This window comes from Callorhinchus milii, unplaced genomic scaffold (assembly GCF_018977255.1).
Source record: "Callorhinchus milii isolate IMCB2004 unplaced genomic scaffold, IMCB_Cmil_1.0 Scaffold4, whole genome shotgun sequence".
Taxonomy (NCBI): Eukaryota; Metazoa; Chordata; class Chondrichthyes; order Chimaeriformes; family Callorhinchidae; genus Callorhinchus; species Callorhinchus milii.
The window spans coordinates 41,323,764-41,339,657 of record NW_024704745.1 but is presented as its reverse complement, the minus strand read 5'-3'; the positions used below and the strand labels follow the sequence as shown (position 1 = coordinate 41,339,657).

At 40.0% G+C, this 15,894-nt stretch overlaps 1 protein-coding gene across 1 annotated transcript in view; it reads right to left on the bottom strand.

Moving 5' to 3' along the window:
• LOC103185538 (cilia- and flagella-associated protein 47-like) overlaps positions 1–15,894 on the bottom strand; it is a 174,702-nt gene that overhangs the window by 91,169 nt on the left and 67,639 nt on the right. Inside the window, exons 43-45 of the mRNA XM_042334120.1 lie at positions 15,292–15,400; positions 11,861–12,090; positions 9,821–10,001 (exon numbers count right to left, since the gene is read on the bottom strand). Coding sequence (XP_042190054.1) covers positions 9,821–10,001; positions 11,861–12,090; positions 15,292–15,400 — 520 coding nt within the window. The remainder of the gene's footprint in view (positions 1–9,820; positions 10,002–11,860; positions 12,091–15,291; positions 15,401–15,894) is intronic.

The following is a 15,894-nucleotide window of genomic DNA, read 5'->3' as shown; positions in this document are numbered from 1 at the left end:
AAATAGATTAAGGGGAAAATAACCAAAAACAAATAAAATGTGAAGGTAAAACCTTGTTAATATATATTATATATAAATCCTAAACATTAAGTGGAGTAGAAGCTAGAAAGGGATAATGACAACACAGATAGTGTGTCAAAGCTGCAGTATGTGGGAATTTGTGGACAATAAGACTGTCCTTGTTGGTCACATCTGTGAGAAGTGCATGTGTGTTGAGTCACTCCGGCTCAGGGTTTTTGACCTCTGATGCATAAGGGAGAGAAATATTTGGACAGTTTACTTCAGAAGATAGCCATACCACATAGAGGGTACAGGAAGAGGTTTGTGAGATTGATAGATTAGTAGAGGTAGAGGAGGCACTGGTCCTGTCCAACAGGTACAATGTACTTGCTACATTGGATGAGGGAAAAGCTGTGGGGAAGGAGGCCTGAATGCAAACCAAAGCACCATAGAGCAGAAGGCTTGCAAGTGGGGAAGGAGCAGAATAGAAATGTTGTAGTTATAGGGCATGAAATAATTAAGGGGATCGAGGGTATCCTCTGCAGTCAAGATAAGAGTCCAGGAGATGTGTTGCCTTCCCGGTGCTAGGGTAAGGGATATTTCAAAGCAGCTGGAAAGGAACTTGGAAAGGGAGGGGAAAGAACCAGGTGTTGTTATCCATGCAGGAACCAATGACATAGGAAAGAGCAAGAAGGAGGTCCTGCTAAAGGAGTATCAAGAGCTAGGGAACTAATTTTTTTTTAAAAAACAGGACCTCGAGGTTGGTAATCTCCAAATTGCTACCTAAGCCATGTGCAAATTGGCATAGAAATAAACCGATCAGGGAAATGAAAGTGTGGTGTGAGAAGAAGGGGTTCCATTTCATGGGACACTGGCACCATATTGGAACAGGAATGAGCTGTACTGCTGAGATGGGCTGCACTTGAACAGGGCTGGGACCAAGGTACTAGCGAAAAGGATAAATAGGATCATAGAAAAAGCTTTAAACCAGTAAGGAGGGGAGAGGAGGGGGGTTGGGTGGAAACAATAACCAAAACATAAGACAAGGATAGGATGAGAGCAATGGTCAGAATACAAATAGTGATAAAGATAACAAATACTACAGGAAAGAAAAGGGTAATAGGAACTTATCACAAAAGGTGTAACAAGTCAAAAAGTGTGAGAACATCGTTAGGGTGTATAGGCATATTGGGGATAGTTACCCAAATAAGTGTTATGTATTCAAATGCATGTAGCATAAGAAATATATTTTTTTAAAAGTGAGTTAGAAGTACAAATTCATCTTAAAAGGTATGATGTAGTAGCCATTACAGAGACCTGGTTACAAGCTGGGCAGGACTGGGAGCTAAATCTTGCAGGCTATAAGATCTTCAGAAAAGCCAAGGATATTGGGAAAGGAGGAGGAGTAGCAATATTGATAAAATACACTATTGCAGCAGTGGAGAGGAAATATTTCAGTAAGGGTGATCAGGTAGTGGAAACACTGTGGGTAGAATTAAGGAACAGCAAAGGAGATAAGACTCTGTTAGGAGTAGTCTACCGACCTCCGGAGATTTGTGATGTAGTGGGGAAATTTATAAATACGGAGATCAGGGAATCATGGAGCAAAAGCAATGTGGTTATAATGGGAGATTTTAATTTTCACATAGACTGGGAGAAGCAGGACACCTCAGATAGTAAAAGGCAACACATTTCTAGAATGTATTCAGGACAAATTTTTGGAACAATATGTTTTAGAACCAACAAGAGAACAAGCCATGCTGGATTTGCTGATGAGTAATGAGCCAGAACTAGTTAACAATCTGACAGCAGGGAACATCTTGCAAATAGTGATCATAATATGACTGAATTTGACATTAGATCTGAGAGGGAGAAGGGAGAGTCCCAAACCAAGATTTTAAATTTAATTAAGGCTAACTTCGATGGGATGAGAAATACTGACCATAGTAAACTGGGCTGAACTGTTAGTGGGTAAACCTGCAGATGAACAATGGGAAGCATTCAAAAAGTATTTGATACAATACAGAACAAGTACATACCGCTAAAATGCAAAAGCTCCAATCGTGTAGTTAAGCAGCCATGGTGGACAAAAGAGGTTAGAGACTGTATCAAGCTAAAAGAAAAGGCTCACTCAAATGTAAGAAAAAGTGGGAATGCAGAGGACTGCGAGAACTACAAAAGGCTACAAAGAGATACAAAGAAAGTAATGAGGAGCAAAAAGGAGTATGAAAAAAAACTTGCAAGTGATATTAAAACCAATAGTAAAAGCTTTTATAAATATATTAAAAGGAAGAGAATGGTCAAGGGGAATGTGGGTCTGTTATAATAATAATAATAATCCTTGCATTTGATATAGCACTTTTCACGTCGGGAGGACGTCCCAAAGCGCTTCACAGAACACACTGTAAAGTGAATTGACTGTATATTTGTGGGCGAATGCGGCAGCCAATTGCGCACAGCAATGTCCCACAAACAGTCGTAGATTGAAAGTGACCAATTTATTATTGTTTTTGGTTTTGGAGGGATTATTATTAGGCGTGTGGAGTAAGGAAACTTGCCCAAGGTTTCGCCCTGTCTGGAATTGAACTCAGGTCTCTCACTTGCAAAGCGAGTGCTCTAACCACTGAGCTACAGGACTCTGTTAAAGACAGATGTAGGTGAGACTATAATGGAAAATAAGGAAATGGCTGACTTGTTAAATAAATACTTTGCTACCGTTTTTACAATAGAGGAGAGGACAAAATACCAACTATACAGGGGAACCTAAAAATAAGTCAAACAGAAATGTTTAATAAAATTAATATGAATAAAAAAAAATGGTGAAAATAATGAGACTCAATCCTGACCAAGAATGTCACTTCTTTTATAGCCAAATTGGCATTCATTTTAATTAATGTTTAAACATTTCAATAAAAAGCACCTATGATCAGAGAACAATAGATGTGAATTTCAAGTAGCCAGGGTGTATACAGATTACTGTATGCAGCCAAAGTATAGAGGTAATTGCTGGGAAGTTGAGAGAGTAATGGCTTATTGGTGCCAAGATGTGTATTATATGATGTATATTGCTACTAAAGATCATAACTTCAATATTTAATGCACAAATCTAGCCAAAAAAGATATTTCAGCTAGGTGCAGTGCAAAACCTGGTTTCTAATTAAATGTACTTTTGATATTCTGCAGCAGAGGTTCCATTATAAACTGTATATCAAAGCAACATTTCAGAGAAATTAATACAATGAGAGATTTTGAGAGCCATAGAAGCTGAGCAGAATAATCAAAAATGATGATAAATAAGAAATTTAGGAGCAGGTAATAAAATTACAATGACAATTAATAATTTAATAAAATGAGTCAAGAAAAATAGCTTTGCCAAGATGATCAAGTTGTGGAGAAACAAGATTCAAAGAGATCAGGCTAACTCAAGCTTGTTTAGTGTTCTCCATCCTATCCATGCCCCTTCAGTATTTGAGTTTTCCAATTCTATGCTCCAAAAGTCTGGAACTCCCTCACTTGACTTCTCCCTATTTGCCTTAAAAGTCCCGCTTAACACTTATCTCTTCGACTGTACCTATGGTAACCTCCTTCCCCACTCTCCCTTTGTAAAGTTATCTGAAAAGTTATTTTAATTGAAGAACATAACATAAATACAAGTCAGCCTTCTCTTTAGGAAAAAATAGCAACCAACCCATTCAGGGTTTACCTTCTCAATCCCATTTGATATTGTACACCTCTGTAAGGTCCCGTTTAAGAGGTCTCCTTTCAAGACAAGAGCATAAGCTTGTCTAATTGTTATTCATAGATCATTCCTCTAACCTTAGAGATCATCCTTGTTGCTGTGCTCTTTAGTACCCCTCGAGCAGTGATTATATTACAGCAACCAGGCTTATGTTTCAGCATCTCCCACTTTGTGTTTACATCATGTACAATAACAACAAATTACATTTATAGAGTGCGCCTTTCACGGTGGGAGGACGTCCCAAAGCGCTGAACTACTCTTTTGTCCGGGTACAGAACGATACGACTTCCATTTCCATGCTTCATTCGCAGTAGGAAAGTATCCAGATGTTTAACAGCTGCAATTACCTTGACAGCTGCTGGTAAAACTGGCACCTGATTCCAGGAGGTAAGAAAAACGCAAATGGTTTGTTGCAAACCGCATTGAGTGCAACAAGTGACTACAGCTAGGAGGTCTTTGTCACTGAGTACAATATGATGGGAAGAGGAAAGGGAAAGTGAAGGATGGGGACAATTAAAGAAAATATATCTTACGGTTTCTGTATATATATCGTTGATCTCTAGTGCCACATAGGTCTTTTTGAAAACAAAGTGATTTCAGTCAGTTACTCACATTGGTTGACATAGAACCAAACACTCCTGATCACAAATGGGAGGGGGTGAAGAACAGTTCAAGAATTACTCATATTCCAGGAATAAAATAGGGTTGTATTAGCATAAAGGTTTACGTAAAATATATTAAACAGTCAGAATGCTATGAATTATTTTGTTGTCAAATTAGGGTTTTAATTATATTTGGGGAATAATAAATTGAATACAATCAGTGTTGAAGTGTGGGGCAGTTATTCACCTGTGAACTCGTATTCACTGGAAAGTGAATTGAGATGGACCAAAAATATACACATCACATAGAACGGAGGCTTTTATCCAATCTGTCAACTACAATTTACGAAGCTCCATTTCAAACTGAATTAATTGGAAATAGAGCAATCATATTTTAAACGGCGTGAAAGGGTAAATGAATACAGTGATTCCGCATCCCAAGCAACAGAAAGGAGCTAAAAGACGTAGGAACATAGGAACAGGAGTAGGCCAATGAACCTCTCGAGTCTGTTCCACCATTCCATTTGAATATGGCTGATCTGCACCTCAACTCTATTTACCCTCTTCTCCATGTCTCTTAATAATAATAATCCTTGCATTTGATATAGCACTTTTCATGTCTTCTAGATGTCTCAAAGCACTTCACATAATATACTGTAAAGTGAATTGACTGTATACTTGTGGGAGAAACACAGCAGCCAATTGTGCACAGCAGTGTCCCACAAGCAGTCGTGGATTGAAGTGACCCATTTATTATTGGGTTTTTTTCTTGAGGGATTATTATCAGGCATATGGAGTAAGGAAACTTGTCCAAGGTTTTGCCCTGCCGGGAATCGAACCCAGGTCTCTCACTTGCGAGGCGAGTGCTCTAACCACTGAGCTACAGGATTCCACAACCCTTACCTAACTAATATCTATGAATCTCAGTCTTGAAAATTCCAATTGATTGAGCATTCAAAGCTTTTTGAAGAGGGAGCTCCAGATTTCCACAACTCTTGGTGTGGAAAAAAAGGCTTCCTAGTTTCACTCCTAATTGGTTTTATTTTAAGATTGCGCCCCCTCATAAGTTTCTCTTTATCTACTCTATCAAGTCCTTTTATCATTTTAAACACCTCGATTAGATTACCCCTCAATCTTCTGAACTCCAGGGAATACAAACCATGTTTATGCAACATATCCTCGTAATTTAACCCTTTCATTCCTGATATAATTCTGGTGAAAATTAGCTTCATTGCCAAAGCAACAGTTTTTTTCTGAAGTTTCTTAATGCTCAAATCGTATGTTAAAAATTATATTTAATATAGACTTTTTCTAAACCAATTTTAGATATTTGAGTGTACTAAAATTACAAAAATTAGCATGAATACATTTTAGAACTTGTTATGTTATTTCATTTATTTCTTTTTTCGAGGAGTGCCATGGGATCTTTAACAACCACCTGGCAGACGGGACCTCAATTTAACATTTCATGCAAAGAATAGAACTTCTAACAATGAAGTGCTATTCCCAACACTGCACTGAAGTGTCAACCTAGCCTGGGAGCCCAAAGAACAAATTTGCAGCTTGAACCCATAACCTTCTGACTTAGATGTGAGATTCTACCAATTGACCCAGGCAGATACCTGGTAAGATAAATAGTTGTAAAAGTACATCATAATAAAGGTACTGATGAAAAAGACCCTTTGGCCCATTTGATTTCACCTTCTAGACCACATACTCATCTGTCTTCCCATCAAAGCATTACGCTGGAATTTTAACTGAGTCCAGCATCCTGGCCTCAACCACCCATTCTGGTATGCTCTTCTAGTCATTAATAACCTTCTGGTTAAATAAATATTTCCTGGTGTCTGTCTTGAAATTGCCCTTTGCAATCCTAAGTGTTGTGACTGTTATGTAAGTAAATGCAACAGTCAATCTGTGTAGATACCAGTGAGAATAATCAATTAATCTGTGTTTGGTGAATTTGAATGATGGAGTAATAAAGCATTAGCCAGGACATTGGGGAAAAAAAATCTTCTTTGAAAAAGTGTCATGCAGCAGTTTGAAGTAGAGGTTTATAAATTTTAGCAAACAGATGGGATAAGAGCATTCTTTCTACGTGTTGTGTTAAAACCACCCTTGAAATACTTTAGTTATTTTCCATCTGAACCACCTCAAGAGGAATAGGACCGCAATTTAATGTTTATCATAAAGAGCAGTACTTGATGCTTGTCTAAATTACGAGCTCAAGTTTTAATGTGGCCAATAACCTACAACCTTTTGATCCAGATGTGAGAGTTCCACTGATTGAGCTGGACTAATGCTATGTAATTAAATCAAACCGGAAACTCTTCAGCAAAACTCTGTGGCCATTTACTGATACAGCACTGCATGCGATTGCAGCAATTAGTTAATGGAGTCCTGTAGCTCAGTGGTTAGAGCACTCACTTTGCAAGCGAGAGACCTGGGTTCGATTCTCGGCAGTGTGAACCTTGGGCAAGTTTCCTTATTCCCCATGCCTGATAATAATCTCTCAAAAAAATAATGAATTGGTCATTTCAATCCACGACTGTATATTTGTGGGGCACTGCTGTGTGCAATTGGTTGCCGCATTTCACCCACAAATATACAGTCAATTCACTTTACATTCTATTCTGTGAGTGCTATGAGACATCTGGAAGACGTGAAAGGCGCTATATCAAATGCAAGGATTATTATTATTTATTATTATTAATTCAGTAACTGAACAGAAATCTAACCCTAACCATCTAAAGTTATGAATAGCCAGATTCTATCTGATGCAGAACCCAACAGTTAATATGAGCTCTGATTATTGGCCAAATGCTGTATATCTTAGAACAATAACTAGGGCAATTGCCTGTGAAATTCCCCATTTTGATATTTATTTCTACAACCAAGGCCAAAAAATATATTTAGTATTTTAACTGTGAGATCAAATGCAAAATTCAGCTGTTGAGACTAAAAGTAAAGTGGAGATACTGTAAATTCATTTTCTATATGGTCCCTTACAGTTATAATCTTCCACACCCTAGAAATCTTCACTTTCCAATTATTTGCGATCTCAAATGGTCAGTGTATGACAGTGGGAAAATAAATCATTAAAGCACAGCCAAATACTCTGGCTGAGGAACAGAAAGGAGAGAACAAGAATAATATGATGTTTCTCAATTTGGCAAAATGTAGTTAGTGATGTGCCTCAGACACTCTGATGGATACTCTCTTCAATACATGGACAGAGTATAGAAAAATTTGGGGATAATAGTAAATTGGAGGACATGGGAAACTGAAGAATATTGAATGCATTTCTGGTCACCATGGGACATAAGGGGGCTGTACAGAGGAAAGAGACAAGGATGATCTCAAGTATTAAAGGAATGAGACATGAACATCTAGACAAGCTAGGGCTCTGCAGTCTTCAGAGAAGACGGCTCAAGGAAGTGTATAACATTTTAAATGGGATTGAAAAGTACAACAACTTGCATTTACATAACGCCCTTCATGCCAGTGCTGAAACCCAGATCAATACTTTAAAATGAATCATGACAGGAGAACAAGAGGACATAGGTTTATAGTTGTAAATGCAATTTTAGGATAGATACCAGGAAGTTTTTCTTTACACAGAAGGTAATCAAAATCTGGAACACGTTGCCAGTAAAGGTGGTAGATTCCAGAGATAGATTGATCAGACTACCCTAACGGGTAGGGTTTTCCTAGTTGGGCAAACAGGAGGAAAGCATGCTAGACAGTGCTATCAATGGCAACTATTAATGCTATCTATGTGTTTTTAGGTGGTTGGACTTCAGGAGTACACCGGTGTACACTTTGGGGTCCCACACTTGGCTCTTGCCGACCCGTGCCAAATACTTTCGGGAATTAGGTAAGCAGGATGTGTCCCTCCAGGGACAGAATGTGTATTCCATTCCAATAAATGTCTCTGGCATTTCCATCTTTAGGTGGGATGCATGGAACTCTGTTTGGTTTGGATACTCTTAAACAAGGTGAAGGGTTTCCCCAAAGTGTCAGACACCCGGCCGATTCCCCCAAAATAATACTTTTTGCTGTCTATAGCAAGTATTATGAGAAATATAATTGACACATTTAGATAATAGATTATATGCTTTTAAGTACAACTTTAATTCAATCGATAAGCAAGATGTTAGTTTTGACAGTCTCATATTTATTCATTTTTATATTTGTTATCTTACATGGAAAAGTAAGAATAGAGTATTTTTACGTTTTGTAAGTTCTGATAATAATAATCCTTGCATTTGATATCACAACAAATTACATTTTATAATGCCTTTCATGTTGGAAGGACATCCCAAGGTGCTGGACAATGAATGTTTCAGACCAGAGCTGGGGGTCAGGATCAGGGAGGGTGGACGGCAGGAGGGCAAGGAGGGTGACCAAAGGAACAGTCGAAGAGGAGGCAAGGGTCTTGAGACAGGTTTTGAAGGAGACAAGGGAGGCGACGAGGGACTGCGGGATGGAGTTCCAGAGGATGGGGGCAGAGTCACAGAAGGCCTATCCAACAATGGTGGGGCGGGTGAGGCGAGGGACATCAAGCAGACCGGAGCCCACTGAGCGGAGGGAGCGGGCAGGTCAGTAGAGGGTTACGAGGTCGCAGAAGTAAGGGGGAGCAAAGCAAGGGAGCAAGGCCACGGAGGGCTTTAAGAAATCTTCAAGAGGTCTCAAAACACTTCACAGAATATACTGTAAAGTGAATTGACTATGTGTCTATATGGGCTAAACACAGCAGTGAATTGTGCACAGCAGTGTCCCACAAATAGTTGTGGATTGAAGTGATCAATTTATTTTTTTAAAGGAATTATTACCACCAGAATAGTGATCTGCCAATCGACTAACAACCGCGTTCCTACTTGCTGCTAGGTAAACAGAGGCATGTGGAGTAAGGAAGATTGCCCAACATTTTGCACTGCCGGGAATTGAACTCAGTCTCTCTCCTCTTGCGTTATATGAATACGATGTACTGTATTATTCACAGTATATCCTGTGAAGTTCTTTGAGATGTCCTCTCAACACGAAAAGTGCTATATCAAATGTAAGGATTATTATTATTAAATAGTTATTTTCATTTGTATCACTATCAAATGGCTCTCATAAAATTCCATGCTTAATTTAATTAATTATAAAAATAAAAATAAAAATTAAAATAATTATGCAGAAAATTTCCAACCATATAAAAGAATACATACTTATTTAATGATTCTCATTTTAAGGATTCAAGGTCTATATTTTCCAGAGCAAAGACATTATACTAGATATTTTCCAGCAAATAGTCACTGGGGAAGGGAATATACATTGAAGAGAGATATAGACTTACTGGAACTTAGAACTCTTTGACACTAGTAGTTATTAAGAAAGAAACAAAGTAATGGTTAATGATACTGGTCAAAATGCATGATGCAGATCAAACTAATTGTAGGCTGTGGGAAAAGAATAATATCTCATGTATTACCTTTTACAGTCCAGTTCCGACATCCTGGTTCTTGGGGGTCACACTTTACTCTGTTAGATTTCAATACAGGAATTGATATTTTATCTGGAATTTCAAAGTGCTTTGGCATGGTTGTTTCCACTTTATAGTCAATGACTTTAGGTCCATTGCAGATTCTTAAGGCGCTGGGTGAAAAAGTCATCTATTCAAAAAAAAATAGATTTGTTATAAATTACCTGTAATGAAGAGTTTTGTACCTACATTCAGAGGTTTACTTTTTCAATTGTTAATGTGTATAAAAATAAATTGCTCATAAGAGTTCCAGACAGCAGGGGCAGGATAGCTGAAAGCCTGTCTGCTGATGATGGGGCGCAAAGGGCAATGGACTTGAAGCAGGTCAGTGTTCATTGAGCGAAGGGAGCACCCGGGTCACGACGGTTGAAAGAGGATGCAGAGGTTTCTCTTTAGGGAAATATGTATAGTATAGCCTCGTAGTACAGGCTGACATTTCATTGCAGTGCTTGGGAGCATTGCCAGAGGTGCCATTCTTCAGATGATACATAAAATCGAGGTTTGATCTTCCTCTTCACATAGACATTAAAGATCCCGTGACACTATTTGAAAAGACAAGGGAATATCTCCCTGTGTCTTGTCCAACAATTCTCCAGATAAATTGGTCATTCACTTCATGGCTGTTTGTAAGGTCTTTTCTGTTTTTCAGAGATACATATCTTCCACCCAATAAAGCAGTTATCCAGAACAACAATGGAAAAATCAAAAGGGTATAATCTTGCAACATGATAACTGGACAGCTGGATGTTTCTCACCTTTCTTGGATTACTCTACAGTTCATTACAGAGTAAGAAGAAACATATTTATATGAGTATGCTTACATTTAATATCCATGAATAAAACAAATCTATAAGATCTCTGTAAGAGGAATTAATGGCGATGTGGCGAATACTTCCATTGGAAAAATTTAGCCCTTTGAAAACATAACTGATGAGTAAAGAAAAATTGTAAAAAAAAAGTAGTGAAAAGAGGAGAGCATGCTCTGTCTGGATGAAATATTTCTCCATCATTAATTTTAAAAGCATAGGGGGAATTATTTATATAGCTTATAAAGGAAAAAAAAATCTCATGGTTGTCATTCATGGAAATGTCAATACCTAAAATGACCATGTCTTGGTGATTCACCTTTCATACGTCGGATTGTCAACCTGTGGAGAGGTAAGCAAGGTCTCTTTGGCTTCAAGGTGATATGTTTGGCATCAGAATCGACCCAACCCTCTGTGGCATTCTTGGTAGTTCAGTTCCTGAGTCAGGCGGGTCCACAGTATTCCAGAGCACTACTGTTGGCAGCACAGCCAGGCTGTCTTATTGGCAGGACTTGGAAGGCATACCAATCACTGATGGCAGGGACTCTTCCGACTCAGCTTCTCTTAACCTTGCAAGCAAAAGCCTAATGGGTAGGATGGTCCTAGCTGGACAAGCAGTGGGAAAGCTTGTCAGACAGCGCTCTCAATGATAAGCTATGCAGTTTTAACTAGTTACACTCAAGCAGCACTCCAACACACACTCTGGGGTCCCCAAGCCTTGGGTCTTGCCACCCTGCACCTATTCTTTCCGGAATTAGGTAAGCAGGATGCGTCCCTCCAGGAAGAGTGTGCACATTCCTTTCCAACAATCTATATTGGAATTTCCATGTGTAGATGGGATGCATGGAAATCTCAGTTTTGTTTGGATACTCTTAAGCATGGTGATGGGTTTCTGCATATGTCAAACATCCAGCTGACCCAAAAGGTTGCGTTCTTCCTTTAATCTGTTGAAGCTATAGTAAAGTAATAGCACTAATAGAACAGGTGTCCAGTCAGATATGTTGTGCCTCTGCATATGGAAAGCACCATTTATTAATAAAGAGATAAGCACACTAAGTCTAAACTGGTCCAAATTTATTGACTTCAGGTTTAAGATTTAATTCAGTTAACAATATACTATTGAGATTTCAAAATAAAGAGGACATGGATTGAGAAAATTGTAATAAACTAGAAATGTTCCTACCTCAGGGCAGGAAAAAACAGTAATTGCAGCCTCAGCTCGGATACTGCTGCTGGCCAATGTGCCAGTGATTGTTCTGCGCTTATATTCTATCTGTGACATCTGCTGCTGCGCTGCAATAGCCAGAGCTTTTTCCTTGGATTTATTGATGAATGGGATTTGCAGCTCTTGTTCAAAGGTGCAACTGTCATTGTATTTGAAGTATAGGACAGTTTGTGTTTCACTGTAGTTATCTGGAACAAATGAAAAACAGTAAAGTTATTAACCAAGCAGAACTAACTGAAGTTTTGTTCATTAATACCTCCGTTATTTCATTGGAATAATGTTTCCAAAGTAAAATATGAGATAACACAAAGAATGAATCCCAACCTTTACTGCTAAAACTGAGCTGCCACCTCTCGCAAGTGATCTTTTATTTAAACTTTTGTTGCATATTTTCAAATAAGTACAATGCACTGCAATATCAGAGGTGCAGTCCTGTAGATAAGACGTTAAACTGAGGTCTCGCCCTCCTGTTTAGCTGGACATTAAAGATCCCACATTTTTTTTGTAAAAAGACCTGGTGCCCTGACAAATAATCTTCCAATTTAATCGCTCATTCACCTCCTGACAGCTTCCTAATTCCTGGTACCTGCAATCCACCTGCGAGGGCTCAAACCCGCGCTTGACAGACATCAAATGTCCAGCTGGTGACTTCCTTCTTGATGGAGGATGAGATAAGTGGGGTCTCCTTAGAGCTGAATTGACCTCAAGGTGACATGTTTTGCAAAAGATTGTCAGCATCCAGCCAACCCTCTGTGGCGGTCTCGGTAGTCCAGTTCATGAGCCAGGCAGGTCTGCAGTATTCCAGGGCAGTATTTCAGGGCACATTGGCAGGACTTGGAAGGGCAGACCAGTCACTGGGGGCAAGGATTCTTTCCACTCAGCAAGCCAAAGTCCTAACTGGTAGATGGTCCTATCTGGATAAGCAGCGTGGAAGCTTCTCAGACAATGCTTTCAATGGCAAGCTATGCGGTTTTACCTGGTTAGATTCCAGCAGTACTCCAACACACACTCTGGGCTCCTCCAAGCCTTGGCTTTTGCCAACCTTGGCTGAATCCTCTCTGGAATTAGGTAAGCGGGATGCATCCCTCCAAGGAGAGAGTGTGCATTCCATTCCAATAAGCCTATGCCAGTGGTAGCACTTCGCCTCTCAGTCATAAGATTGCGCAGTCAAATCCCACATTGGGACTCAAATAGTCTAAGATGATACTCCAATTCAGCACTGGGGGGTGGGGGGGGCGATGTTGCATTGTTGGAAGTGCCATACTTCAGATGAGATGTTAAACAGAGATCCCGTCTGCCAGTTCAGGCGAACATTAAAGATCTCAAAGCATTATTCGAAAACAGTTTGTCCCGACCGAAGGGAGTTTCTACCAGTTTCTCTCTCCTGGCCAACAATCCCCCAAGTAAAATTGGTCACTCGTTTCATGGCTGTGGGACATTGCTATGCGCAATTGTTCTGTCGAGTTTGCCTACAAATGCACATTCACTCCATTTCACCATAATTCCTGTGAAGCGCTTTGAGACGTCCTTCCGACATGATAAGCTGTTATACCAAACGTAAAGATTATTATAATAAATATCTTGGGAATTTCCATGTATAGTGCAGGGATGCATGGGACTCTCAGTTAGGTTTGGATACTCCTAAGTATCTGCAAGAAAATGCTGGACTTCCTCAAGTCCAAAATCGAGTTCCACCCCCTCCCTACCCCCAGCCAACACAATTGCCCATCTGACAATTACCCATCCCTCCTTCCACACCTTTGAACCTGTCAACCCTCCTTCTCTCTTCACCACCGTAACCGCCATGAAACTCACCACCAGCTCCCTGGACCCTATCCTCACCCCTCTCCTTAAATCCCCGCTCCACCTCTTTGCCCCACTACTCTCCAACATCACTAACCCTTCCATGTCATCTGGCACTGTTCCTTCCCCCCTCAAAATAGCCACTATCACCACCACCTTGAAGAAACCTTCCCTTGAACTCCATCCCACAGTCCCTTCGCCTCGCTTCCTTCCTTGCCTCCTTCAAGGCCAGTCTCAAGACCCTTCTCTTCGACCGTGCCTTTGGTCTCCCTCCCACTTCTCTGCCTTCCCTCACCCCTACACCATCCCTCTCCCATGCTTGCGCACCGACACCTGACAGCTCTTTGGGACATCATCCCGATGTGAAAGGCACTCTATAAATGTAATTTTGTTGTTGTAAGTATAGTGATGGGTTTCCATTATGTCAGACGCAAAGCTGACCAAAAATAATTCTGACTGTTTGTGGGAGATTCCCATGTGCAAATTGTCTGCTGCTGTTTTCATCTACAAATGCACAGTCACTACACGTAACAGTAATTAGCTCTTTGAGACAGTTCGATTGATAAGCAACTATTGTTTGCAAAAATGTCATTTCAACAACAACTTGCCCCTCACGTAGAGTAGTGCCAAGCTAGAGGGAGGAGGTGACCATAAGCACTGTCAAAGAGGAAGGTCTTGAGGCGCGACCTGAAGATGGGGAATGAGGGTGCAAGGAAGAGGGATTGCAGTTGAGTGTTCCAGGTTTTCGGGTCGTAGAGGCTGAAAACACTGCAACCGATTGTGGAATGGAAGGCATGAGGGACAAGCAGGAGGCCGGAGACAGTCGAGTGGGAGTGACGGATTGGGGAGTAAGCAGGTCAGAGAGGTAGGGAGGTGCCATGGCATGAAGGGATTTGAAGATGTGTGAGGATCTTGAAATCGATTAGTTCAGTGATAGAGAGCTGCTGGAGCCTGTCTAGAACTGGTGTGATGGGGGTACGGATTTTAGTGCATGCAAGTGTGCGGGCATCAGATTAAGTTCTGGATTAACTGGATTTTGTGGATAGTGGAGCTGTGGAGACCGACGAGAAGGGCATTTGAGTAGTTGAGATAGTTGGTGAAGAATGCATGGACGAGGATTTCGGCTGCATTTGGGGTAAAATACGGTCGGAGGCGGGCAATGTGACATAGGTGGAGAAAAGTAGTCCCGGTCAGAGTCTGGATGTGGGGAAGAAAGGACAGCTGTGGGTCGAACCTGACGCCTAGGTTGCACACCGGTTTGGTGAGTCTGAGGGATAGGCTGGGGAGGTTGAGAAGGTCAGACACAGCCGAGAAGACATCGATGGGAGCCAATGATTATAGCTTTCATCTTGTCAATATTTAGCTGCAGGAAGCTTGTGCTCATCCAGGCCATCGTGTCTGCAGGACAAACTGACAGAGCCACAGCTGGAAGAGTGGATATGGGTGTCATCTGTACACATGTGGAAGGTTCATACATTTCAAGGTTCAAGTCATGTAATACTACAGTTAACTAACTGAATATATTCAAACATGGAGAGAAATTTATTGATTAAATCCACAAATGCTAGAATGCAAAGCCTTTATACCTGCTGCAGCACAGTTGTTCAGTGTTTCACAGGGACCAGACATTGGGAGTAGAGCTGATGGCAGTGGTAAACAGCAAGTGCCTTCCAGAGCATACATAAATTCTCCAATCTACCAAAATAAATAAATAATAAATTTACTAAGAGCAAAACATTTTTAAAATAAAATGAAGAGAAAACTATAAAGATGAAGCAGGTCTTTGTTCAGTAACACAGTAGGATATTTAAATGATTTGTTGTAACCTATCGTTTCAGCCAGCACCAGTTTCTATAAGTATCATTTAGTCTATTTTTGTACAGCTTTCCTACCTATTGGTTGGTGTTTTTTGACCAATTGTTCTCTGCAGCACAGAGGAAGCACATTATTTTTTAAGCTGAACTATAGAATACTTTAGGAAAAAAATCTGGATTTTCGATGATTTTGGGACCATCTGGTATATATAGAGTTGTTTTTCCATTGACTGCTCATATGTGAATGTATTCAAGGGTCCCTGGGTACTGTAGTTCTGTATGGTTTCTTCCAGATGTTAAAAGATACTAGGAAATTTATAATGGTTTAATAAAATCTTAAAGAATATATTTTTTTACACATTTTCATATGAGTAT